General features: G+C 40.6%; 1 protein-coding gene across 4 annotated transcripts; it reads right to left on the reverse strand.

The window, feature by feature from the left end:
- Nucleotides 1-25,714, reverse strand: UBE2J1 (ubiquitin conjugating enzyme E2 J1). 4 transcript variants are annotated; one of them, XM_070633596.1, is made up of 9 exons: nt 25,448-25,610; nt 19,789-19,872; nt 16,792-16,865; nt 15,721-15,852; nt 13,427-13,511; nt 13,036-13,141; nt 10,798-10,927; nt 8,738-8,857; nt 1-3,320 (listed from the first exon to the last, which is right to left on the reverse strand). In XM_070633596.1, the coding sequence occupies exons 3-9, from the start codon at nt 16,849-16,851 to the stop codon at nt 3,042-3,044; spliced, it is 912 nt and encodes a 303-aa protein (XP_070489697.1). In that variant the 5' UTR covers nt 16,852-16,865; nt 19,789-19,872; nt 25,448-25,610; the 3' UTR covers nt 1-3,041. The 4 variants fall into 4 exon arrangements, with proteins under 4 accessions (XP_070489697.1, XP_070489698.1, XP_070489696.1 ...); XM_070633597.1 differs by lacking the exon at nt 25,448-25,610 and adding an exon at nt 21,928-22,087; XM_070633595.1 differs by lacking the exon at nt 19,789-19,872 and having other exon boundaries at nt 25,448-25,714.
- Between the last annotated feature and the right edge of the window lie 889 nt (nt 25,715-26,603).

Raw genomic sequence — 26,603 nt, forward strand, 5'->3', positions numbered from 1 at the left:
TATGAATAAAGTCACTGGTTTTATTGAGCAGCTCAAACAAGTTCTGAAGGCAGCTTGTTAAAGAGGTGTTCCAAACAGCTTTTGAGCAAGGTACAGCCTCCCACAAAGGCTTTACTAGTACCCATGTTAATGTATACATTATTCTTCGTTAAAAGTCATGTTCACTAAATGCATTCACCTTTCATATACTTACTTGCAAGCAATAAAACAGTATAGGCTTTTCAGTACTTCAGCCTAGGTTTCTGCTCAAATTAAGTCGAAATGTGTGAGGTTTGCTTGTTTACTGATTCGGGTCTATACAAACGGGGGGTTTCAAGATACCAGAAAGTTTATTCAGAGCCAAAAATAACAAAAAAGTTTCTTATTCTCCTGAAATAGGAAATTTTATATTTCCACTGTCAAAATAATAAAGTTTTTAGAGGTTTTTTTAAAAAATTAGTTGAGAATTTTGATGAAATTCATTTATTTCAGTAGAATAAAACAATAAGCAGCATGAAAATGTAAAGTGCTACATAAAAGCCCCACAACACATAAAATTTGAAAAGTTTCATTGGCTTAATTACAGGTGAAACAGTCATTATACATTTTTTCAAGCATGCTATTTTAACGACCTTGATATGTAGTCAAGTGCTATGTTGGTCAAAGAAAGAGCCATGCGTGCCCCAAATCCAAGGATTGGGAGAAGGAGTCCTAAGCCCTCACCCACCAAACATTCAGTTTTGCCCTTATCCTATAATTAGGGGTTACACTGGGGCTTTAAAAATAATAGTTTTCTGAAGAGGTCCTTCAGATGGCCTTTGAGTAAGAATGGCCCGAGTAACAATGGCCCCAAAGATCAATTTTGCTCATTAACTCCACAATGGATGTCAGATCGACAACTTGAAGAATTTTAGGTAGCATACGGGAGCTGAAAGGGAAGGAGCAAAAAATGTGCCACTTTCAGATACACGTAGCAGGTGCAAAAAAAAAGCCAACACAAACAAGAAGGTGGCCTGTCAGCTGACGGGTGAGGGAAGAGATGCAAATCAGAGAGAGAAGGATCTGCACAGTGCAAATCTTCTCGGCTTCATCAATTTTAAAGTAGAGGTCCACCCCATGGAACAGGCAACAAGATCACAGAGGTGTAGAGGCTGGCTCCAGTCTGACTGAGAGGAAATGGCGGGAAGACCATTCGAGCACACGATTCGTCTCAGCACAGGCTGAGAGCACGGGGTTTCCTTCTTCTTGGGAGAACAGGACCTGGCCTTCCCCGGTGGGTCAGTGACCTCTCACTAGGAGACCACTGACCACTGAACCAGTACTTCTAATATCTTGTGTTCCAAATCAAGACTTCAGAAAATATTTTCTCATGGCAATAAAGTTATCAAATGGTAACCTATAATTTTCCTGACATATGAGGTCTTCATAAAGTCCTTGGGTTTTTTAGACTTTATCAAGCTATAGCTATAACAGAAACAATCTATAAACACTTTTAAAACACTAATTTATTAAAGTTTAAGACAACTATTATTATATAATAGTATATAATATGTTCTTATTTTAGATGCAGATATAAAGGAAAACTGGCTATCAGATGAACGCAGAAATTGTGCCTGATGGTTAATGGAATCAAAGTCCCATAGTAGGAGTAAAAATTAAATTTGCCTTTAAAATAATTTCACAAATTTTCTATCTTGCCTATAACTTCAGTTAGTTAAAAGAAATAAAAGGACTTTATGAATACCATCGCCCAAAGTATTCAATAGACATTACGGACTAACTTTTGTGGACTCGTCTAGGATCTAAACACCATTTACAACATTGAGTTGTAAAACAAATTAACTTACAAGTGCACTTGTAGAGAATAACCTGTTTGAAAGCTAGGGAGGGACTGCCTGTATTTAAAAATTAAATCTTCATTAACAATACTCTCAAGAGTGCCCTCAATGCTGTTACTGAACATGCTAAAGGCAATGTTGTTCTATGATTCTATGTTCTCATCAGGCATTAGGATGATAAAATTATCTACTTGAGTCTGTGGAGCTAGCTAGCACTATGATTTTGCACTGAAAATTATTTCTTGGGCTTTGATTAGGTGGACAATTCTAAGTAAAGACTTTTCTAATTTCTACCACTGTTATTTGGGCCCTGAGCTTTTCTATTAAAATGGTACATGAAATATTTCAACATTATGCATATTCCTGGAATAATTAAATTTATAATGATTACAAAGGTAGGCATATAACACATCTTAAAAGATATACAATTCAAAGCAAAGCAAATATTCAAATCTTAAGATCCTCCCACTTAACTTCTGGATGAAAATCAAGGGATTTTCTGGCTTGGACCCTTCCTCAAAACAAAGATCTACAGAGGATTGTTTTCTTTCCTTTTTAAATCTTGTGTGCATACTGAAGAGAAGGGGATAACAGCATATCAAAGTGGTTACAAAGCATTATTCCCTCTTCAAGTAACATCAACAACACAGATGTCATCTCATTTTCTCACAAACGTTTGACTGAAATAGTTATTTTCACTGAAGAATGTTTAGGACACAAAGTAAGTCACAGAATGGGCATTCCCAGTATGGTTCTTATGAACAATATTTTAAGTAAGCTATTTGAGGGGTTTTACTTTCCCTTTTCAACTCTTATCCCTATATCATTCTACATAAGTAGAAACAGAATACTCAATGAATGGTATTGAGTAACTATTAATACATAATGGAACTTAAAACACCATTTTTTATCCAAAAACGTCAAAGGGTTATACAGAAAAGTATCACAAATTTACATAAAAAGAAGCTGAGGCATGAGAAACAACGATGTCATTTCCCTGTAAAGCAGGTCACATAGGGAGACGAGGGGCTTCCACTCCCAGTCCCTTAAACTAAGCAGGACAGTCCGAATGTCTAGCTAGATTTATACTGAATTTCTTAAGGATCAAAAAAGGAATGAGGGGTAAATACAAAATAAACTTGTTGTAAACAATTCTTAGATTATACCCAATGCAGAATGTTTAATGAAGCAGTTGAGTCACAGCTCTTAAGACACAAAACAACATTATAACTCAAAGTCAAAAATGTACTCATTGGCCAGATATATTCGTCGGAATATAAGAGCTGCCAAGGCCAAAGTCAAGACGACAATCAGTACGGCGGATCCGCCATGACCAGTGTGGTTGTCTCTCAGCTGCGGGCCCTGGACCACGTCTGGTGAAGCAGACGACCTCCTCTGACTCTGCTGCTGGGCCCGGCGCTGGCGAGGACTCATGGAGGTATTCTTGGCTACAGGCTGGGCAGGCTGCTGAAGCGACGCTGCCGAGGGGGTCGGGACTCCATACTAGGAAATTGTAAGAAGTTGTGCTTGTAATTGGCAAAGAAAACTTGTATATATACCTGTCATCTATTCAAGAGTACAGAGAGTCTCAGAGTACTAAATACAACCAAGAGCAAAACTACTAAGAAGTATCCGAATGCTGAGACTAGCAACTCACCCTCGTGAATAAGCCAGCAACACAACTTTCTCTGAGTACTCACCAAGTGGAGGAGGAATTTACCAGCAACAAATACGACAAGGACCGAGTTGACCCAGATTCTCCATAGACGCCTTTCTACTCTCCCTCAGCTGCAACTCCAGCAGTATCTGCTAGGCATCTGGGCACCTCCCTTCTTTCAGGAGAGCCAAGAAGGGAAGCAATTTGGTTTCTACTTTCTGCTTGAAAATTTGCCATGCTAAATGGCAAAAAAAAGCAACTCTTAACTGTGTGCCCTTCATGAAACAGATTTTTTCCAGTATTATCTTACTACATCAACATGCTTTCACCAATAATCATAGAACATAGGAAATAATTTCAAACCGTATGTTCTTCACAGCAATACTGTTGAAAGAATTAGAAGTGGTTTTCAAATCAGGCTTATTCTTTCTCACAATTCCTGTCAGCTGAATTGAACACAAGTCTAGAAGAACCTCTTCCCATGTGTTTGAACTGTGTTACTTTATGCATATAAAGTATGAACTGTGTTACTTTCTGTGGTCAAGAGTTCCCTGGGTGTGTGCCGAGAAAAATCTGAAGGCAGTTGTGGGAGGCTCGATGCATCATCCTCTCCTCTGGCACACTAGTTGCCGCACAAAGCACTAGATGTTGACTGCTTTCTATCCTTTCAACGACTGCTTGGTCAAAGTATAACCACAATGTGGTACCAAGTGATTCAAAGTCTTAAACATGGTTATAGATAAGAAAAGCTCTATAAAATAGGAATTCTACTTTATTCATAAAGATACCTTAACTCTACCCCTAATAATCCAATGACCTTAATTCTTTTACTGAAAACAACTTTATACTGATTAAATTAGTGCCAATACACATTCTTTCAAATAAAAAATAAGAATGCATGTTTTATTCCGAAAAACTTTAAAAACTGAGTAAATATAAAACATCTAAAATACCTTCCATTAGAGAAAATTGTAATATTTAGAAGAAAAAAAAGAATCAAATAATGTAATTTAAATACTTTTTTTAAAAGGCAAGAGGATGGGCTTTGTGCTGGCAACAGCCATAACCATTAGGGAAAAAACTGCTGATCTAAGTTACCTGAAGAAGAAATTACAGGCCAATCTTCCTCTTTTTGTTCCCCCTCCCCAAAGCCCCAGCGCATAGCCGTATATCCTAGTTGTAAGTCCTTCCAGTTCTGTGTGGGACGCCGCCACAGCATGGCTTGAAGAGTGGTGTGTAGCTCCACGTCCAGGATTCAGACCTGGGAACCCCAGGCCACCGAAGTGGGGCGTGCAAATGCAAAACACTATGCCACCGGGCCAGACTCAGACATTACATTTTAAATTTGACGTTCACCTCAAGATGCTTAAATAATCTGAATTTCTTAAAACTATCTTTTGGAAGCACTCAAATGTAGTGACCTATAACACAGAGCTAAGAAAGGAGCTCTGACTTTGAAAAGTTACAAGTCAAAGTCAGGGCTGATACTGAATGAGAGTTGCATGAACTTGGACTTCCATTCTCCAGGACTCCCAAGAGCAGTGTGCTCATCCAAGAGAGCAGATACGCAAAGCCACAGCACTTTATGGGGTCTTACAGGGGCGCAGGAGTCACTCGTGACTTAATACTCATTGAGTTGAACTGAGTCATGGCAGCCAACACAGCAACATTCCATTCGAAATCTCCCATTCCTTCAATTGCTCAGCCAAGAGGATGAAAGTGTCTGAGAAAGCAAATGCACTCAAGGCTTCGAGGGAAAAGGGTTCTAAAGGAAAATAAAAAACACGATGGTGCTACCAATCCAGAAACTAACACAAGAGATTGACTCAGCTTCAAGCTTTTATTTTATACATGTTATCTTTTTCCATTAGTCTGAGGGCAGAACACTATCCTGCCCACATACCTGACCAAAACCAGAAGCCTTCCCATTACTAGGCTGGCTTTGCCACTTTGTAGATGTGTAACCCCAAGCAAATTATTTAACATAAGACTCAGCTCCCTCATCTGTATAACGAGGATACTATCCAACTCAGTACTGTGAGGATTAAACAGGATAATGAAATAAAATGCTTAGGATACACAATTGCTTATTAAATGTTAGCTATTATTAATATTGTTATTAATATATTCCTTTGGAGGCACTAAATTTAGGTTAAAAAAAAGTCATGACTTTACTTAGGACAGCTTTTCAGACCTTTATTAGTATAATTAATATACTTAGAACAACAATCCCTTAAAATGTTGGCTTTAGATAATACATTAGTCATGCATTTAATGGAAATATTTTTATAGATATACTGCTTAATCTAGGTTCCTATATTTCAGATGCCTTTGGATGATACATTACTGACTAAAACCTAGTGCTACAATATTATAAAATGCTAAAATTTTTCCTAATTTAAAACAATCACATCAAGGGAAAACTGTACCGACCCCAAGGTTACGGGCCCCGGGAACCTAGATTATCTGGAGTTGAGGGACGGACTGGACTCAGTTTCGGAAGTTCCTATTGAACTGCCAGATGGAGAACTGTCGGCTTCCGCATTTTCAAAATACGGTAAGCTTTGTGGCAGGACTTCCAAATCTTTGCTGTTTGCCTAAACTTGTTCAAACACACATATCACAGCATGAAAACAAGTCATAACAGCTTCCATTTCCTTAATTAAAATGAAGTGACCATGTCTGGGAAGGTAGAAGTATGTGATGTTTGCACTTAATTAAATTCAACTTAAATATTGGAAAAAAATCACAGATAAGTCCCTTGTATACATATAAATTTTTCTATAATAACCTAGAATAACCAGCATCTGTGAGGGAGTTTTGCGTTTGCTTTTTAATACAAAACGGAATGGCTTATTCAGAAGCTCAACCCCTGAGAAGCGGGGGAAAAAATCCGACAGACTGAAAGAACACAAAACTACCATCAGTATTTTCCCCATTTCTACACAGCTAAAAAATCTGCATCAGAAAGCAACAGATGGCCTGATGTTATCTGCTGTATTTAGACTTTGGGCAATCTCTCGCCCCCTCAAAGCTAAAAAAACATAGCTTATCTGGGATTTGATGTACAACATCTCAGCAAATTTACATTACACTTGCAGGTAAGGCAGCCATCTCTAGCCAAAACCAAGTCTCAGTGACTTCCACAGTGATAAAATTGTATAATCACACTCTGAGATAATCTGTACATAAATGTAATAAAAAGCTTAACTTGCAGTTGTAGACAACTTACTACATGTCAGTGTTTTAACCAGAACTACTATCAATTAGTTACCCATATCTATGAAAGAATTCTAAGTTTTATGGAGCTGGCCCCGTGACCAAGTGGTTAAGTTCACACACTCCGCTGCAGGCAGCCCAGTGTTTCGTTGGTTCGAATCCTGGGTGCAGACATGGCACTGCTCATCAAACCACACTGAGGCAGCGTCCCACATGCCACAACTAGAAGGACCCACAATGAAGAATATACAACTATGTACGGGGGGCTTTGGGAGAAAAAGGAAAAAATAAAATCTTTAAAAAAAAAATTCTAAGTTTTATGTACTTTAAAATCAAAGGACTATTTTGAAATACTACTGTACTAATAACAATATTGTTTGTGCAATCTAATTTACTCAAACGTCTTGATTTCTTTACCTGTATTCCCAGTATTTTTTAAAAGTACTAATCCTAAGATCATTTCGTCAATCAACAAACATGTACTGACCACCTACTGTATACAAGGCACCATGCCAGGCACTGGGGATCCAGTGCAGTAGAGAGAGAGCCCTGATCCTCAAGGAACTTACATTCTGGGACGTGAGATAGACAATAAATAATTAATTGTAAAGTAAATTACACCTGGCATAAGTGTAACTGGAATATGTAACAGGGTGACTTGAGATAGATTTAAAATAGACTAAAGACAGATTTAAATACATCACAAATTTTAGGAGATTGTCCTTACAGCTGGAAAAAAAGAGTACCAGCTCCTCTCTATATAGGATGGCACCATTTCTAAAAAGAAAAAAGCTATTTAAGAAATAAAAAACAAAGTTCTGAAGGCGAAAAGCTAACACATATACGGACTAAAATGGATTCATATATTCCTCTGCAATGCATAAACTTACACATAAAGTGACTTGCCTCTCAGCACGCCCTCTCTTCTTGCCCTCCGTCTCCAGCCCTCCCAGTGCTCCCTCCAGAGCACCCTCTCCCCTGCTGTCTCCAACTCACTTCTCTCTGCCCATCTCGCTCTCTGAACAGGACAGAGCCACTCAAGACCATTCAGTCCCACTTTACAGTAAGTTATTCCTGAGTAAGGGGCAGATATGTAGTTTCCTATTTCAACTTTCCTGACTCTTTAAAATCTCTTATAAACTGGAGAGGGGGGAAAAATGCAGCCACTCAACCAAACAATCTGTTACCAAAAAGACCCCAAAAGACGGTTCATCTTTTTTACATAAAAAGGAAAGTCAATGTTTTTCCCCATAATCCTAATTATTTAGCAACAATCCAGTCACATTTTCTCTCTGGTGACCTAGGGTCTCTCTGACGACCTAGGCCCACCAATACTTTGACAACAGATCAGGGCACAACCAGCAACATCCATAGCATCATTTATTTTTTATTCAATAATTATTTATCGGACAATTACTATGGGTAAGGCAGTGCTGTCCAACAGAACTTTTTATGATGATGGTAATGTTCTATATCTATGCTGTCCAATATGGTAGCCACTATGCACATGTGGCTATGGATCATTTGTGCAACTGAGGAACTGAAATTTTAATTTAATTTAATTCTGAATAATTTAAATATAAACTTAGATAGCCACATGTGGCCAGTGGCTACTACACTGGACAAAGCCAGTCGAAGGCAAATCTTTAGCTCGAGGCCTTTATTAAATCAGTGCCTTCATGTAGCTTAACAAAACTGCCAGAGACACAGTTGTCTACTTAGAAAGTGGCTTATTTATGTACATTTTGTTATATTCAGAGTGTAGCACTATATAGAAACTAACTTTTCAAAGAAATCATAGAATTCTAGAAGGATGATGGGACCTAAAAATTATTAGTCCAGCCCCAATTAACAGAAAAGAAGGTCCAAAACATATAAATCACTTGCTTAAGATAAGATAATTCATTAGTGGGAGAGCTACGCTAGAATCTAACTGTTAGGGAGAACCAAAATATTCAGATACCTCATCTAGGGATCTCCTCCTCCTATTGTAAATAAAGATAATGATATAGATACACACATACGTAAAAGACAAGAGCCATACCGATGAACTAGCCGTAGCACCCTGGAATGTTGTAGGTATATCATCTTGTAAATCATTTAGTGAAAAAGAGTGGTTTAAGTCCGACTCAGCAATAGACTTTCCGGATGAATTGACTTCTGCCTATAAAAAAGATACAGCCAAGAGCAGTATTACAAGAGGAAATGTACAGAATAACCCACAACCTACTAAATTCCCTCCCTTGGATTTACATTAATTGCTACCTTAATATAAACTATCAATCAGTTAACTACGGGGCACTCACATGTACAACACTCTGAAGTATTATAGGAAGAAGCACAGACAGCCCCTGTTCTCAAGGAGATGTTACTTGGTGAGGGACGAAACTAACACTCATGGTTCATAATCCACAGTTCCAAAAAGCTCTAAAAACTAAGTTCTTGTAATTTTCAGGCAAACTTTGACATGTGAGGCTATTAGCAGTCTTTATCCCATATTAGCATAAATATTCCCAGGTTTGTAAGGAAATAGTAATGGGTTTGATTATCGGGTGCTGCCCCAGATCCCACTACAGGTGTTAACATATGGTATATGTTTGATAGTTTCTAAAATCTGAAATTCTGATGTACAAAACACACCTGGCCCTGATATTTTCAGACAAGCAATTTTAAGTAAAATAGGAATCCTTAGAAGGAAGAGAATAACCAACATTTATTAAGCACCTCCTCTTTCAGGCACCACAATGAAATAAAGGAAAAATTTCTCCTAAGAACTGGACCTGGAAAGACAGACAGGATGTACAGAAGTGGAGAAGAAAAAGGAGGTAGTATATTGCTTAATGCAGGTGGAGCTAATTAAATCCAGAAGCAATTAGATGAAAAAAAGGATATAAGTGAGATGAACCAAAATATTAACAGCAGTTATTTCTTGGGGATGGGATTATGCATGACTGTTATTTTCTTATTGTTTATCTATATTTTCTATAATCATAGCTAAAATTTATTGAGCACCAGTGACAGTTCTACAGTCATGCACTGCATAACAATGTTTAGGTCAATGATGCACCACATATTTGACAGAGGTCCCAAAAGATTAGTACCATACAGCCTAGCTGTGTAATAGGTGATATGATCTAGGTTTGTGTAAGCACTGTACGGGAGGGAGAAATTTTCCTCTACCCTTTTAGGTTCTTCTGGCTGATCTAAGAATTAAATTGACATGAGACAGATTAACAGGAGAAAAACAAACAAAAGTTTAATAACATGTATACATGACAGAAACCCAGGAAAACCAAGTAACTCGCCACAATGGCTGAAGCCCTCACCTTAAATACCATCTCAGCTAAAGACAAAAGATGTTGAAGGTGGAGAGAGTCAGGGACGTCAAAGGGAAGGAAGGCAATTCACAGGTAGTGAAAAGGAGCAAACGTTTGGAAAACAAGTGTTTGTTTGGCCACACAGAACCAGAAGACACAGAGGGGAGCCCAGCAAACAGGCAAAAGCACTAGGTTCCCGCCTGTCTCCCACCTCGTTCATGTAAGGCTGAGGTGATAGCTTGCTTCCCAAGACAACTTCTTTCATCTGAATTCTTTTAGGCACTTAAGGGGGAGCCAACAAGAAAAACTTTCTGAGTCTTTTGTTTCTTAAAAATAATCAGCCTAAAATAACCTTCATGTTAGAGAGACACAGTTTGGGGTGGCAAATTTCGCTCCCCTTCAGTATACTCTATGATGTCTGCACAATGACAAAAACACCTAAGGACGTGTTTCTCAGAATGTGTCCCCATCGTCCAGTGACACACGACTGCACCATTATTATTTACAGATTAGAAGAAGGCACAAAGTAAAGTTAAGTAACATGTTTGACGTCCTACTACCAATAACAGCAGAGCTGGGGTTTGAACCCCAGCATGTACACCAGAGTCTAAGCTTTTAACTACCACCTTTTACTGCCTTTGTGAATGTATATTATCAGTTTTACAATAAAAAAAATTATTTCTAAAAACTTCATTGCAATAGAACCATATTGCTTTACTTTCTATGCAGAATTTGAAAGTAAACAAAAGAGCTCCATAACTAGAATTTATTTAGGAATTTAGAGTACCTTAAAACTGATTTGTCTAGCCAGTTCCTTGGCTTCTTGGTCAGCCTGGCTTGAATCACTTCCAGATTTTAAAGGCAACAGGACATCCTTCATGGCAGAACCACATCCCTCACAACAGAAATCTTGTGATCTGGTAGGAAATAATTTTTTTGATGGGTATAAATCAAATACTTGAATGTTAATCCAATTTACTCAAATACTGAATGATTAAATTTAAAAGACAAGAACACTGGATAATTCCATATTACATTCATCTACATGTAAATTAGACTATGCTAGCAATAATTATAGTTCTGAGACAAATACACAAGTTAGATTGGTATAAAAAAATCTATGTCAATTATATCTCAATTAAAAAAAATCTAAAATTAAAAATAAAATCCAAGGCTTAGATTCCATTTTTTCGCAACATACTATCTAAAGAAAAATAAGTTTTAGATTAATACAACAAAATATATAAACTGTCTAAATACACATTCTCAAAATCACACTAACAACCATATGTTAAACTTGTGAAAAAAGTCCACTATAAAGCTTGAATTGTCTTTAGCAGAAACATATATAAAACAGTAAAGAAGCCAATTAAAAATAGAATTTACACATATTTCCAGGAAAAAAACTCACAAATCCTATTCATCTACATAGCAGTACATTTGAAAGATGGAGAACTCATGGAAAATCCAAAGACTCTGAAATTTATCACTCATATTAAGCAGATACTCAAGATAATCTGTTAACTAGTCTTTCCTACAATTTATTTTTCTATGTTTTCATATTCTCCTTTGTATTCCAGATATAGCCAAAAGTGCTCTGAAGCTCACAAGAGTGCTGAGGATTTGTATGACTGGAAGTAAATATGTATAATACGTAGAAATATATAGTTACATTGCTGAACTTCCTTTTAAAAAATTGTTTTATTGCTCCTCTAGTTCAACATGATAAAAGCCTTAGGTCTTGAAGAACATGTTATTTAAATTATTAAATAATTTCCTGTAAACAAAATACATGTAAAAGAAGCATTCATTTAGCATTTATTGATGAAAATTTTGTTTCACTAGAAGCAGCACTACTGTCTAGATCCTCTTGAGAATCAGCTGTATCCAAATTATTTGCCTTAAAATGTGTCCACTTTTAACTGAGAAGTCAGATGAAACTTAAAGGAGAATGTTTATTTTGAATATATCAGTCTATCCCCAAGGGTGGTATGCTCCCACAGTTGAATGCAAAATCATGTTTAAAAAGCCTCTATTATAGACTGAGCATCTAGAATAAATAGATATACTGAGAAGTCTAGAACAAAAAAACCAAGTTCTTTTCTTTTTTATCACCTTGTACATGAAATGGATATAAGTATCAAGATAGAAAATCATAAAAAAACAAATGCTATACATTCACAGTACATGTTATAATCGCTGAATAGGAGCCACAAGTAAGGTATTTCCCTAGAACCTGGGAAAGAGGTTTAAAAAGAAACGCTGATGATGAGACCAGGGAGTCTACCAAATCTTCCAGACACCAAAATCTATTCGATTTAACAAACATCTGTGAAGGGCCGATTCTAGGCTGTGTAAGGTAAGATATACTATCATTTAATTAACATAATATGTCTGAAGGGTGGTAGACAGCAGAGTCCAGAAGAGGAAAATGATCAAAATCAAGAATTAGTCTTAGCACCACTCAAAGGAGAGGAAACTCTGAATCTAAAGACTAATCTGGGTTATATAGACAGAATGTCCCTGGAAAAAACTGAGAAGGCAATACCACTGGGAAACCTCACCTTGATAAAGAAAATCTTTGCTTTATTCACTATCATTTATTGAACACTTGCTATGAGCCAGATGCGAAGATGTGTAAAGTGGATTCCCTCCCCACCATCAAGGAATTTTTAATCTTGTAGAAAGCTACACATAAACATATAAATAACTGCTCTGGTTCTTTTCCATCTGCAATACTCCCCAAGTGGAGACAAATGACCAGTACCATGTTCTAGGAGAAGATATCTCCCATTGTAGAATGATTATTATCAACTACTTTCTAAAACAAGATAGCATGAAATCAATTCCTTAGACTCTGGTCACCCCTGGATAAACTGGTACAACTGAATTTCTAAAATAGCAAAACTAAGAGTAGACCCTGCAGCCAAGGTAACTTACAAAGTAAGAGACAGAGCCTATCTCCTAATAGCCATTAGCCAGAATAGTATTTGGATCTTAATGAAGAATGAAACGCAAAACTTACTTTTTGGCAAGTGCTCTTCTTTCCTCAGGTGTGTAATCTAGAGAACCTATGGCTCCCTCTCCTTTTGTTGGCATAAACCCAATGATGGCTAATAATGCTGTTCTTACTGAAATAAAAAGTAAACACCAATTTAACTTGCTTCGTAAAAGGAACTGAGTTTACCCCAGAAAGAGAAGAAAAAGACTCATAAGCTCTCACTGAACAGGTACAGGAAGGAGAGCTGTATTAAAATGATAGCAAAAATCTAGACAAGGAAAAGCATCTTTATTATTTATTCAATAATATCAAATTATTTGTCCTAAACAGCTTCAATCTCAAGAGTGTATTATAATATATAGTTATGAATTGACTAAAGTTATATAAGATTTATTCACTTTAAATTAATACTCACTACTCCACGAAGGCTGCCAAGTTTCAGGATGATGTCCTGAGATGCTCAAACAGATTTTCTTGCCTACTTCAAATCGTCCATTAGCCTTAGGAATAAATAAGGCATTTAAAAAATTATATATGTGTGTGTTTAATGTTTTATACTTTATAAGTATAAATCCATTTTATATGTAAATAATTTTTAAAGATAACTTTAAAAGAATGTAATCTTTAAGGGCACACAGATTTTTGTTCTCTTATAGACACTCCACAAATATTCGTTGGATTCTGAACAAATAATAAAAGCTGTTTTTAGAAGCTGTAGCAGCTTTCTGAAACTGAGTTGCACAACTGAAATCTAAATAATTTACACATAAAGAGGTCCTGACGTCCTCCTCTGTGCCTAGTGCGGCGCCAGGCTCTATGAAGGATCTACAAGAGAAGACAGGTAGAGGTTGGGATAAAACCTCAGGACTTAGTACCACCCAACTAGATATTGGTGAGGAAGGCTCTGAGGGGAGTGATTTTCAGGAGGATGATACAATTTCATAAGACAGGAGCACAGAAGAGGAAGATCAGAGAGAATGATTTCATTTCTGGACTTGGATCTACTGTCTTGGTAGAAGAGCTATTGATGATGTCCAGCAGGCAGGCAGAAATACAGACACGCTGACATCTGAAGAAAACATTTTTGGTACCTGACTTCACAGAGGTGATCGTTGAAGCCATCTCACAGAAATAAGAGAAAACAGTTGAAGTCTGAACTTGTAGCATATCCATACTTAGGAGAAGAAGAGGCATGAAGTTAGAACATAAGCTCCACATGGGCAGAGAATTTGACTTATTCTCTGATGCACAGAGTGCATGACGAGTGTTTAATAAATATTTGTTGAATGAAGGTTAGAGAAGACTTTTCAAAAGAGAAGAAGTGAACCAGAAAGAGCAAATATTGAAAATCAGAAGGGCAGGGCTGATTCTCGGCCAGCGTGCTAAATATGACCAGACCGTTCGCTAACTACTGAAATATTTCTGTATATGTCAGTGAACAGCTCTGCCCCAAACACCTCCACCAGGTTCCCCAGGCACCAGCCCCTGTCCCTAGACCACGTGGCTCTCCCCATGATCTAGCAACTAAAGTGACTCAACATAGTAGGGCCCCTCCAGGATCCTGCTCCGGCCCTACTGCCAATACTAACAATTCTTAGCATCACCTAATATTTGTTAAGCAGCTTCTATATGCCAGGAAATTTATAGTATGACTATATTTACACTACAAAACGCTTTTGACAAATGAGAAAACTGAATTTTAAAGAGCTTATGTAAACTGCCGATGGTATAATGGAAAAAGCACTGGTCAGAATCCAGGTCTATCAGCTCTAAAACTAATGCTCTTTCCACTACACCAAATATAGGTAAAAGCAGCACTAATTTGGTATTTATTGATGAACATCTTTTGTGTCACCATTTGCAACACAATGTGTGCCATGGAACAGAATGAAGACTGAGAAGAAGCAGTAGGATTTCTCAACCTCGTTTCTGAGGTTGGTGGAGTAAGCTCGTTTCAACAGGGTGCTGGATGTGGAAACCAGATGGCACCAGGCTAACCCAGTGGACGGAGGCCTCGAAGGTTATCAAAGAGAAAACAGCACAATAGCTTCAAGTGGTAGCAGAGATACAGAAAGGTTTTACGTCTGCTTTTTTCAAGAAGAGGGGATAATTAAACACATATCAATTAAACGAAATGAGGGAAGGAAAGCTTAACAATTAAGAGAGGAATTCACTGATGGAACAAAGTCTCAGGAAAGATAAAAGAAAATTAGATCAATAGTTTTCCTTCACATGGGGATAAAATATGCGAAGATGGAAATCCTAAGATATAAATAGTAATAACACAGCTAACATTTATTGAGGACTCTGTGTCAGCTCTTATTCTAAGAGCTACACATATAAATGAGGGAACTGAAGACCAGAGTGTAAGAAAGGGGAGAAACTGAGGGACAGGATGTGATTAAGAGGTACAGTAACATTAACTACCCTTTACTAGTACTCACCATGTGCCAGACACTGTGCCTAGCACTCTGCATACATTAATTCATTGAAGCCTAACAACCACACCATGGCAATTATGCATTCTATTATCATCGGTAATTCCTAGGAATTATTTTTGGGGGGAAAAATTGTGGTACCAAGGCCTGGTCCCCAAAGGCAAAATTATAATAATGTCCCACTTTATTTCTTAATGAAAATGAATATGCTGAATATACTTTGCAGCCACCATGAAGAGTTAGACCACAAGCATCCAAAAGCCAATCCTACCGTCAGGAGAATGATGCTTGGTGGTTTCATGGGGTACTCTGGCGGCAGCACTATTCGTCCATGATAAACTCCTCCATCAAAATCAGAATCTGGGGGTCCTCTAACTGTGAAGTGCCATTCAAAAAGGTTATCCTGAACAAAAATAATAACAAGCAAGGAATCAATGACAGTAAAAAGTTTGATCGTTTTTACCAATGAGTATTAGAAATATTCCAGGGTGAGAAAAATTAATATTTTACATTATTGCTAGAATAGCTTCTCAAGTATAAAATGCACAAAATTTCCCAAGAGTAAAGTTACAAATAAAAGCTATTTAATCTAGCTTTCATGTCCCATAAGAGCTAAAATCTTTTTTAAACAAATGCATTTAAAAACGTCTGAGCATTGCTATATATTCATAAATAAGATTATAGATGTAATTAAGCTGGAAATTAATCCTTGAATACAAGTAAGTGATAATTATTATATAACCAAATAATTACTGTATCTTTGGATTATTTTAACAAACTTTTAAAAATTACCCCTCATAGATGCCTAAGAGCTTATTTATAAGTGGTCAATAATATTAATATATATGCTATCACCATTATCTTACAATTACCAAGTACTTTAGAGTTTACATTTGCAAAATGCTCGCACACACATTATTACATTTTAGTCTCACTATTATCTTGGAAGCCAGACTGAGCACATTTAAATACCCTCCTTTTACAGATGAGAAGACTGAAGAGAGGTGGAGATGTTTGTGCCAAAAGGCCAGACTAGCCAAAAAGGGCTAGGTCTTCCAAACTGCAGAGTCTGGGGTTCTTCCCACTTCTCCTCCCTCCCTCACACTCATGACCTAAAACCAATTTGGCATCTGAGACCCCTTTTATAGAGACTGGTAATCTGCTTCTTGTAAAATACCTGATTCCGAATGGTTAATAAAATAGGAAACATAGGGAGTAAAACATATCAATAAACCACATCAAACACGTCTGTTATGACTCAAAGCAATGAAAAACAATTTTAAGCAATTTAAAATACGAAAGTATTAAAATTCACACATGGAAGATGGAGGTAGAAACTAACCTCCAAAGGCTGCGCGTGGTAATGATCTGTTGGATCTTTCAATTCTGCCGCTTCTTTCATCAAACGTTTAACAGCTAAAAGAAAATTCACAAGATAGACGCATTTAAAATACACTTTTCCAAGTGATTAGCACAGATTTAGAAACCCAATGAAGAAGTTGCTCCTTCGACAAAAAATGTGTAGAGGACTAATTCAACCGAGTATACAGTACGGGTTTAATTATGAGCTAACAGTAATAATGGGAGGAAGGGGGAAGGAAATGACAGTTAGGCATTAGAAGAATTACACATTAATTCAAATATATAGGCAAGTCTCATAAAGACACTATTTTTATTTAATAAGTACTTATATATACTTCCTATGTGGTAGCACTCCAACATTAACTCATGTAATCCTCAAAACAAACAACGCTATGACGTAGGTACTATTTTTACCCCATTTTCCAGGCAAAGAAACTGAGACATGGAGAGATTACATAATTATCCAAGATCACACAGCTAGTAAATGACAGAGCTGCGATTCTAACACAGGCAGTCCAAGTCTACCTTGTTCAAACACCTATGTTAACAAAACGTGCCCTCTGGAATTCATGCTCATAAACGTAAACCCCCCTATATCCTCAACCTCTTGGGACTTTCCATCCACTAGCTCGCATTAATTTAACGGACTGTCCCCAGAGGTCACTGCATCTCCATGGCCCTAATTGAATTCCTTTTTGAAATGATTCTTCAGCTTAATTAAAACCTTCAATCCACGGATCCCACAACTTTCTTTACCCCATCTATACATATATTCACTTCCCTCTTTATCCACACTCTTGGCTCTCAGGAGTTCCTCTTCACACTCTCCTAATAAAATTCAACTCCAACTGATCCAATCCAACCATCTTCTCATTTGGTGTCTATACCCAAACAGCTGAGCATTACTGAAGTGGGAGTAAAAAAGTCACAGAAGCAAGCACATTGATGCCCTTACAGAGCTGTTATCAACAACCTCCACTGGGACATAATGCCACCCAATGTTCCTACATTTTTCTAGTAAGCCCACCAGCCCACTCTCTCCAACTAGCACCCCAAGACTATTTGACACCTATTTACTCGCTTCTCATCTCTTTTCTCTTCCACCTCTTTCAGTTAATGGCACAGCCTTTTATTCCCCTGATAAATGGCTGTCAGCAGCCTATCACAATATACAACCCTATCTGTATCTGTACCCTCCTTCTTTCCTTATTGGCTCTCAAAGGCAATCCTTCCATCCCAGCCCCTCTCACCTCAAGCTTTAGGTCCTAAAAAAATGTCAGAATACTGGCATGGGAGAGCAAAGCCAGAGAAAAGACAGGTAGCCCCAGGATGCCGAAACTCTGCTTGAAAACCAACTGACATAGTTTGATACATGCTATAAAAGAGGTACGCACTAGGTGGACACCTAACCTGAGAGCAGACAGACAAGGGGTCAGGCACTGACATCTTAGAGAAGAACAGTAGGAATTCCGAAGGTGGATATGAATAGGGAGAGGAAACAATAAAAGTAAAATGAGTGGAGGCACAGGTTGGAATGTTATGGGGAGAGAGGTTAACTGAGAAGCAACTCCCACATCTATACAACCAAATGGTTCTGTATGTATCAGGACCTTCGCATAAAATTTCACTTAAACAAGGGTTCTTAAGCTGAAAAAAGTTAAGTCACTATCCTACTCCATCATTATTAATATTCTTTTCCATCTCCTACCCTGAACTAGGCCCCTGTTGGCAGAGACTTTGTTCACTTGACCGTCAAAAATTTATTGAGCTCAGGGCTGGCCCAGTGGTGTAGTGGTTAAGTTCATGGGCTCGGCTTTGGTGGCCTGGGGTTCGCATGTTCAGATCCCGGGTACAGACCTAGCACCGCTTGTCAAGCCACGCTGTGGTGGCATCCCACATAAAACAGAGGAGGACTGGCAGACATAGCTCAGTGACAATCTTCCTCAAGCAAAAAGAAGAAGATTGGCACAGATATTAGCTCAGGGCCAATCTTCCTCACACACAAAAAATTTATTGAGGTCATACTAGATGCTATAGCTACAACCAAAATAAAATCTAGTTTCAGTTATCAAGGAACTTATAGTCTTGGGGTGGGGGGTCAAGAATTGAACAAGGCCTAGTGTCTAGAACTTGTGTGGAGAGTGTCTCAATATGTACATGTTTCTAACCCAGCATACGCCATGTTCCTCAGCTCACACTGCTGCTGCTGCCCCACCCCACCTCACCATCTAGACTGGCTCCCACTAGACCTTTAAGTAACTTCCTCAGGGAGGTCTCCCTGATGCTGTCCCTTGTCCATCTCCAGAGGAGTGACTCTAGATTCCCATCTGGACAGATAAAAATTCCTGAGGAGTCCCGGGAGGACAGTGGAAACCAGAAACGCTCTCCAAGTTATTCTAATAGTCAGTCAGGTTTGGAAGCCACTGCCCTAGAGCCCAGGTGGAGTCCCCATGCTATAAGCCCTCGCAGCACTCTATATTTTATTTTTATAAAGTTCATCTCATTTGTAACTACTTAATACCTATCTTTCCTGCTAAACAATCAACTTCACTGCAGTCTCCTCAGGGCTTAGCACAAAGTAAGCACAAATATTACTTGAATTGAATTTTACTATCTTCCCCCAAGAAATCTCTTTCCAAGGATCTGATTAAAAGCAATGTTTTTCAAACTTATTTGACAATAAGATAAAAGTCTTTGTTCAAAGAAAAGCTTAATGAGAACCTCAATATGTACAACAGATAACAGAGCATTTTGGTTGAAGAGGCCAGCCTGGAAGGGCCTTCAGGCTATTTCCCCCTTTCCACCTATTCTACCTAGTAAGGGGCCCATGGAACAAGGATTGAAAACCCGATTTAAAGCCACATAAAAATATCATTCTTTTAGGGAGCGGGCCAGGTGGTACAGCAGTTAAGTTCACACATTCCACTTTGGCGGCCCAGGGTTCACCAGTTCTGATCCCGGGTGCGAACCCACACACCGCTTGTCAGGCCATGCTGTGGTAGGTGTCCCACATATAAAGTAGAGGAAGATGGGCACGGATGTTAGCTCAGGGCCAGTCTTCCTCAAAAAAAAAAAAAAAAAAAAACTGGTATGAAGTTCATTAGCTTAACTGCTGTCAGCAAAGATGCCAAAGAGATTGTTTTTCCTTCATTCCACATCAGCTGCCTGACCAGTGATGAAGCTTAAGAGGTCAGATTTTATGTCATTCCATACCCTTATCACATTTTCTCTCCCTTTTCCCCATTGAGCTCAGTCCAATAGGAAAGAAGAAAATAAACACCCAATAGTACCTGGATATTATGAGAGATGTATAAAAGCGTCAGAATTGCTATAAGAATGTATTTAAAGGAACAATCATTGGTTCAACAACTAAACATGTTGATTTCATTAGTTCATAGGCCACAGAGGCACATACTACGTGAGAGCTAAAGCACGGAGCCAAACAGAAAGGGAGATCAGTTAGTGTTTTCATAATCTATTTTTTCTTTTTTCTTTTTTTTTTTTTTAAGATTGGCACCTAACAACTGTGGCCAATCTTTTTTTTTTTCTGCTTTATCTCCCCAAACCCCCCCGGTACATAGTTGTACACCTTAGTTGCAGGTCCTTCTAGCTGTGGCACATGGGATGCCGCCTCAACGTGCCCTGACGAGCGGTGCCATGTCCGCGCCCAGGATCCGAACCCTGGGCCGCTGCAGCGGAGCGCGCAAACTTAACCACTCGGCCACCGGGCCGGCCCCTATTTTTTTCTGAAATAAGATCTATTATGAACACCTTAGTGAAAAAGAATGTGGACTCTGAATTAGAGCTGCATTAAATTTCTGGCTCTGACGTTTTGTAGCTCTAAATCTCTGAACAAGTCACTTCATCTTATTCTGCCTTAATGTTTACACTCGTCAAATGAGAGTCAATACTTTCTTCACATAATCCTCCGTTCCCTTTCACCCCTCCCTGCTCCCCACGTCACAAGTTAGGAAGGTCAGAAATGGGCTGGCTATAAGGCCCTCTCAATGACTCTCCCTCGTTCAAAACCAGGCCTTGAGCTTCCGTAGCTGGCCTCATAGCATGGCTCTCTGGCTCCCACGGAGAAATATCACTGCTACAGAATAGTCAAGTTTCAAAGTACTGCCTAGCAACTCGGGCTAGAACACAGTCCACCACTCCTGATTCTCCATCTCTTGCATCTCATGGTTAGAGAAAAAACTTTTTCCAATCAGCTCCTCTCTTATCTCTTTGCAAGGTTATTCAAGGGAACTCTCCTACCATGGTGAGATAAATGTGCCAGGGAAGGGAATGGGAGTGAGGAGCACCTACCTGCCTGTTTTTGTTCTTCCCTTTTATGGAGGCCTCAAGATCACTCTGGATGCAAGCTCTAAGCGCCATGGGCCTAGGCACTAGCATTCTTCACAAGCCCAGGCTAGCTCACTGGGCTGACATTGGGGTTTAGAGACAAAGCTCCAACTAAAGAGATCTTTTACAGGTTACTCTCTCTCACACATCTATTTCTCCTGGAAAGCAAGTATCTTGATATCATCAATCTCCAAAGCATGGGTAAAATGCAGGAGGCAGGTATATTGAGGATGTGAACCCAATGTCATGTTCCCCAACTGCCTCTTCCTAATCCCATGGTGAAGGCACTTGAGCAAATGTTTCAGGATTAATGTGTCTGCCCAGTAAGACTCTGTAAAAGTATTCATTCAACAAACATTTAAAGAATGTCTGAGTGATGGAGAGAAACGAATGACCAACACCAGAAACTAACATAATGTTATATGTCAATTATATCACAATTAAAAAAAAAAAAAGAATGACCAAGACCTGCTTCTTGCCTTCAAAAAGTTCAGTGAGGGGCTGGCCTGGTGGTGTAAGTGTTAATTTCACACACTCCGCTTCAGCAGCCCAGGGTTTGCAGGTTTGGATCCTGGGCACAGACGTACACACTGCTCATCAAGCCATGCTGTGGCAGTGTCCCACATACAAAATAGAGGAAGACTGCCACGGATGTTAGCTCAGGGACAATCTTCCTTACACACACGCACAAAAAATGTTCACAGTGAGAAAGACATAAAAACAATCACAACACAAACACTGATCTAGTATGCATAAATTTAGGGACTACCTTTGTCTGCCTAGGAGAGCTGGACAAGGCTGAACTTTAAGCTTGAAGAATTAATAGGAATTTCAGATGCATTTAAAGCAGAGGTTCCAACAGGGACCAAGGCATACAGGTGAGAAGAGTTGCTCCATCTGGAGAGTCATTTGGGCAAAATGAATAGATGCTGAAAATACAAAATGAATAGATGCTGAAAATGCAAAGGTAGGAGATGAGGCTGGTGAGGAGGGCAAAGATCAAATCATGAGCAGCCCTGCAGGCCAAGCTGAACAGTTGACTTGGAACTTCATCCACAGCTATCAGGAAGCCACTGAACATTTTTCAATTTGAGGAGTGAGCTAATCATTTTGTTTTGTTTTGTTTTACTTGATCTGATGACAACAGTGACTGATTAGATAGATGTGTCTGTGTGTACTAGTGCCCATGCACAAATGCCTGAGCGTGCGTGTGTGTTTGTTTCAGGGTAGGAGATGGAGTAGAGGAGTAGACCAAGAGATCAAAGATGACTCCTGGGGCTGGCCCCGTGGCCTAGTGGTTAAGTTTGCTCGTTCTGCCTCGGTGGCCCAGGGTTTCACTGGTTTGGATCCTGGGCACAGACATGGCACCACTTGACAGGCCACGTTGAGGCGGTGTCCCACGTGCCACAACTAGAAGGACCCACAACAAAAAATACAACTATGTACTGGGGGGTTTTGGGGAGAAAAAGCAGAAAAAAAAAAAAAGACTGGCAAAAGTTGTTAGCTCAAGTGCCAATCTTTTAAAAAAAAAAAAAAAGATGACTCCCATGGGTGCCTAGTTGCTGTTAATGCCTGGGATAAGAAATATTAGGGTGGGGTGCAAGTTTAGGGGAGGAGAGAAAACTGATGAGTTTGGTTTTTATACCTTGTAGAGATTTTTTTCGGTCTGTGGGAAATCTGGGTAAAGATGTTAAATGACCAGTAAGTTCTATGTATCTACAGCCTAGGAGAAGGGTCTGAATTGGACATTAAAGCTTGAGAATGACTGGCAGAAGCTGCAGTTGACACCACGGGCATGGATAGGGTAACTCCTAGGTTTCTGGTCTCTTACACACCAATCACCTGCTGAACACGCCCACAGGCCTCCTGTGAGGACAGCTGCCACAGGAAGTTCTTTACATGTAGGTCTCCCTACTTTGTACTATGAGACCATCCTGCCTTGGCCAAAGCAGACCCCAAAAAGAGACCAGGGAGCTTGATCCAGAGGCAACTACTGCTAGCTAGTCAGAGGCGTATGAAGTGGCCCCACCCAGAGCTCTGCCCACAACCACAAGTCCAATCCAGAAAAATCACAAGGAAGTAAGTTTTCCTATCTTACTGAATGAACAAATTTAATATCCACATGCTAGCAAACTGGCCCTTACCCAGTTGTCTGTGTTGTCTTAACTATCCTATCCATCCACATCAGACAGAAAAAGATATCTCCAACATTGTGCAGGGTTTTTAATCACTCCCTTTCACATATGCATTACTCTAAAAATATCACGAGACTGAGAATAAAACAAAGGAAGAAAGCATTTTCACTATGCCTCCTAGCATTTCTACTAAGTCCCATATCTCATCTAATTCACCTTCTCCATGAACTCCAAATGATCCACACAACCAAAAAAAGGTTAAAAAATTATCTTTTTAGAACAGCAACACCACCTTTGAGCAAACGAAACAACAAAAAAAGGAAGCAATTTATTACACAGCTAGAAGCATGTCGTCCAAAGCTCAGCCAACTGACAATAAGTCACATACTTTGGAAATGCACAAAATTCCAGAGAATTTTAAACACTTATCATAATCTCAGGTACGATAACCTATCAAAACTGAGCAATGTCCTCTGATAACAATCTCTTGGGACTCACCGGTTCTCCATTCCAAATTGCATTATACTCATATTTCCATTACTTCTTTGGATATTCCACTAAGTACCTCAGCGATCCTAAGGAACTCGGTACCATGTGACCAAGGAGTCACTATACGATTTTACCCACATAGTCTTCCTTTTTTTTTTTTTGCTTTTTCTCCCCAAACCCCCCAGTACATAGTTGTATTATTTTAGTTGTGGATCCTTCTAGTTGTGACATGTGGGACGCTGCCTCAACATGGCCTGATGAGCAGTGCCACGTCGGTGACCAGGATCAGAACAGGCGAAACCCTGGGCCGCGGAAGTGGAGCGAGCGAACTTAACCACTCAGCCACGGGGCCAGCCCCCACATAGTTTTCTTTATACCTATGACAATGTAAATAATTTAATCATTCTACCATCTAACCTTAAAATTAAGCTTGTCTTGCCTTCCTTCTCTTTGATCTTCCTTTTCTTTTTCCTGGAGTTCTTAAGAGATGGGCTTGAGGGGGGGATCAGGAACCCACTGCAATTGAACTGTATAAATATATTTCTTGGAGGGTTCATAGCCTTCACCAGATCTTTACAGGAGTCCATGGCCCCCAAATAGTATGACTCGTTCGACACACTTGGTCACCTAAGAAATTTCTTCGCTGGACAGCACTCAAGTTAACAAAGCTCTGTTCAGTCAATATCCTCAGGGTTTTCTGGAGTCTTTGCATATTCTTCCATATTAAAAAAGTCAAAGATTCACAATGTCAACTCTTTCCATAAGGATGACAATCTTACTCATTCCTCCTGAGAAGCTGCTTTTTTTGAAGGAAAAAATAAGCAGCAGCAAGATTTGGTCAAACCACCCCTAACATCCTTAGAGCTGAACTGTGGAGTTTCTCCCTCCTGACAAATTTCTCAAGGTACACCTGGAACTAATACCATGTATAGAAGCCAGCGATTCATTTCAAGCCTGTCTTAATATAAGAGAGCCGGCGACTCTCCTCGCATCTTTCTAATGCACCAGTAAGAATGTGAGGCCAGGATGGTTTGGGCTGCTTCTGGGAATGAAGCAGGGGCAGTAAACACAGGAAAAGAAGCCTCTATGAGTGAATATAGACATACACCGTATTACTCAGTACGGCAAACATCATGGTTAGCTCTAAAGTGCACGGCTCAACTAACTAGTTTTCTTAGCTCTTTGGTTAATTGGTTTAGTACAGAATATTTCCTTTATGTCTGTAATTCTATTCGCCCTAAATGCTGCAAATAGATATTTAAACAACCAAATCCTCAAATGCGAGTGGACCAAACAGCTAATGACAGTCCGGCGGCAGCGCCGGAGGAGGGGTAACCGGAGCGCAGGCACGGCAGGAGGCTGCAGCCATCGCCCCTGGACAGCACCGGTCCAGCTGTTCCCGGGGCGGAGTTTACGACCCAGGCCTACGCGCCGAGGACGGGCACAGGGAGAGGCCGGGGGCCGCGGGGCTGCCCAGCGCCCAGGACTGGCCGCCCGTGCCCCGCGGCCTGCGCCAACCCGGCAGGCGGCGGCCTCGCGTAGAGCGCGACACCCGGAACGGAGCCGCGAGGAGCGGCGGACGCGGGGCACCACAGCGTTCAGGGCCCCCGGCCCCCCGGCCCCCCGGTCCGCCCGCCGGCGCCGCCCCGCCTCCAGCCCGCTCACCCGGACTCTTCAGGTTGTAGCGGGTCTCCATGGCCGCTCTCCGCGCCGCCTGGCCCAGTAGCCTCCGCCGACGCCGCCCAGCGGGCCCGAGTGCGGGCGGGGGCAGAGGGGCCGGCGAGGCGCGCGCTCCGTGCTGGCGCCGCCTCCGCGCTGCTCCCCCGCCTCCCTGAGGGCCGGGCGGAGGGCGGGCGCCGGCGCGGGCCGGGGCGGAGCTGCAGCGGCCGCGGGGCTGAGGGGCCGCCTCCTAGCCTGGCCGCAGGCTCGGCCGCGTCAGCTGCTGTCGCCCGGGGTTTGTGAAGTTGCCCTGACGTGGCAGTCGCTTCGTGGCGGGCCGCCGGTCATCCCGCGGCCGCCGCTGGCCCGCGCAGCCCGCGCCGGGATCTGCTAGGGCGGCCGCCCTGCCCCGCCCCCGGGCCCAGCGGGGTCCCAGCGGGGTCCCAGCGCTCGCGGCCCGGGCCGAGGCCCGGCGTGGCCGGAAGCAGCCCGGTGCTCCTCGCCGCCGGTCCGGGACCCCAGCCCTCGCGATTCTGGGCTCCGGCTGCCGAGCTGCCCGCAGCCCCGCGGGGTCTACGGAGGGCTCCGCTTTTAGCTCCCCTAGCTGTTTGGGGTGCAAACAGTTAAATGAGGAAGGGGAAATCCAATGATGAGGAAATGGAGTAGGATTTTGATATTTCTTTTTTCAGATAATGTGATGAGGTGTGTAGGGGTCTGGAATTGGCCACCCCAAGATATGTCTCTTTGGCATCAGGATTATTTGAGGCTGATTGCTTTTGATAAACTGGGACAGGGAAGGAGGCTCTGAGGAATGGAGCTTGCCCTTTGTTAGGACACGTTTACATTTGTAAGGTAAATCTCTATCTGTAAAAGGTGCCTCCCTCTCTGTACCAGGAAGAAGAAAGGAGATGACCTTCTTTCTAGAAACTCTTAATCAATGCCAAAGGCAAGGACTTAAATCTGCATTTTATTGTGCTTGTCTGGTAACCTCCTGTAACTGACTTCCCTCCCCCTCCCAACTTGGCATTTCTTTAAGGATTAAGCATCTTTCCTTAGGCTAGAAACTGATTGCTGCGCTCACCTGTGACCACACAGCTCAAGACAATAGACTTGCCTCCTGCTACGCCCTCGGAGTTAGCAGACCACTACCTGCTGTGTCCAT

Source organism: Equus przewalskii, chromosome 9 (genome assembly GCF_037783145.1).
Source record: "Equus przewalskii isolate Varuska chromosome 9, EquPr2, whole genome shotgun sequence".
Taxonomy (NCBI): Eukaryota; Metazoa; Chordata; class Mammalia; order Perissodactyla; family Equidae; genus Equus; species Equus przewalskii.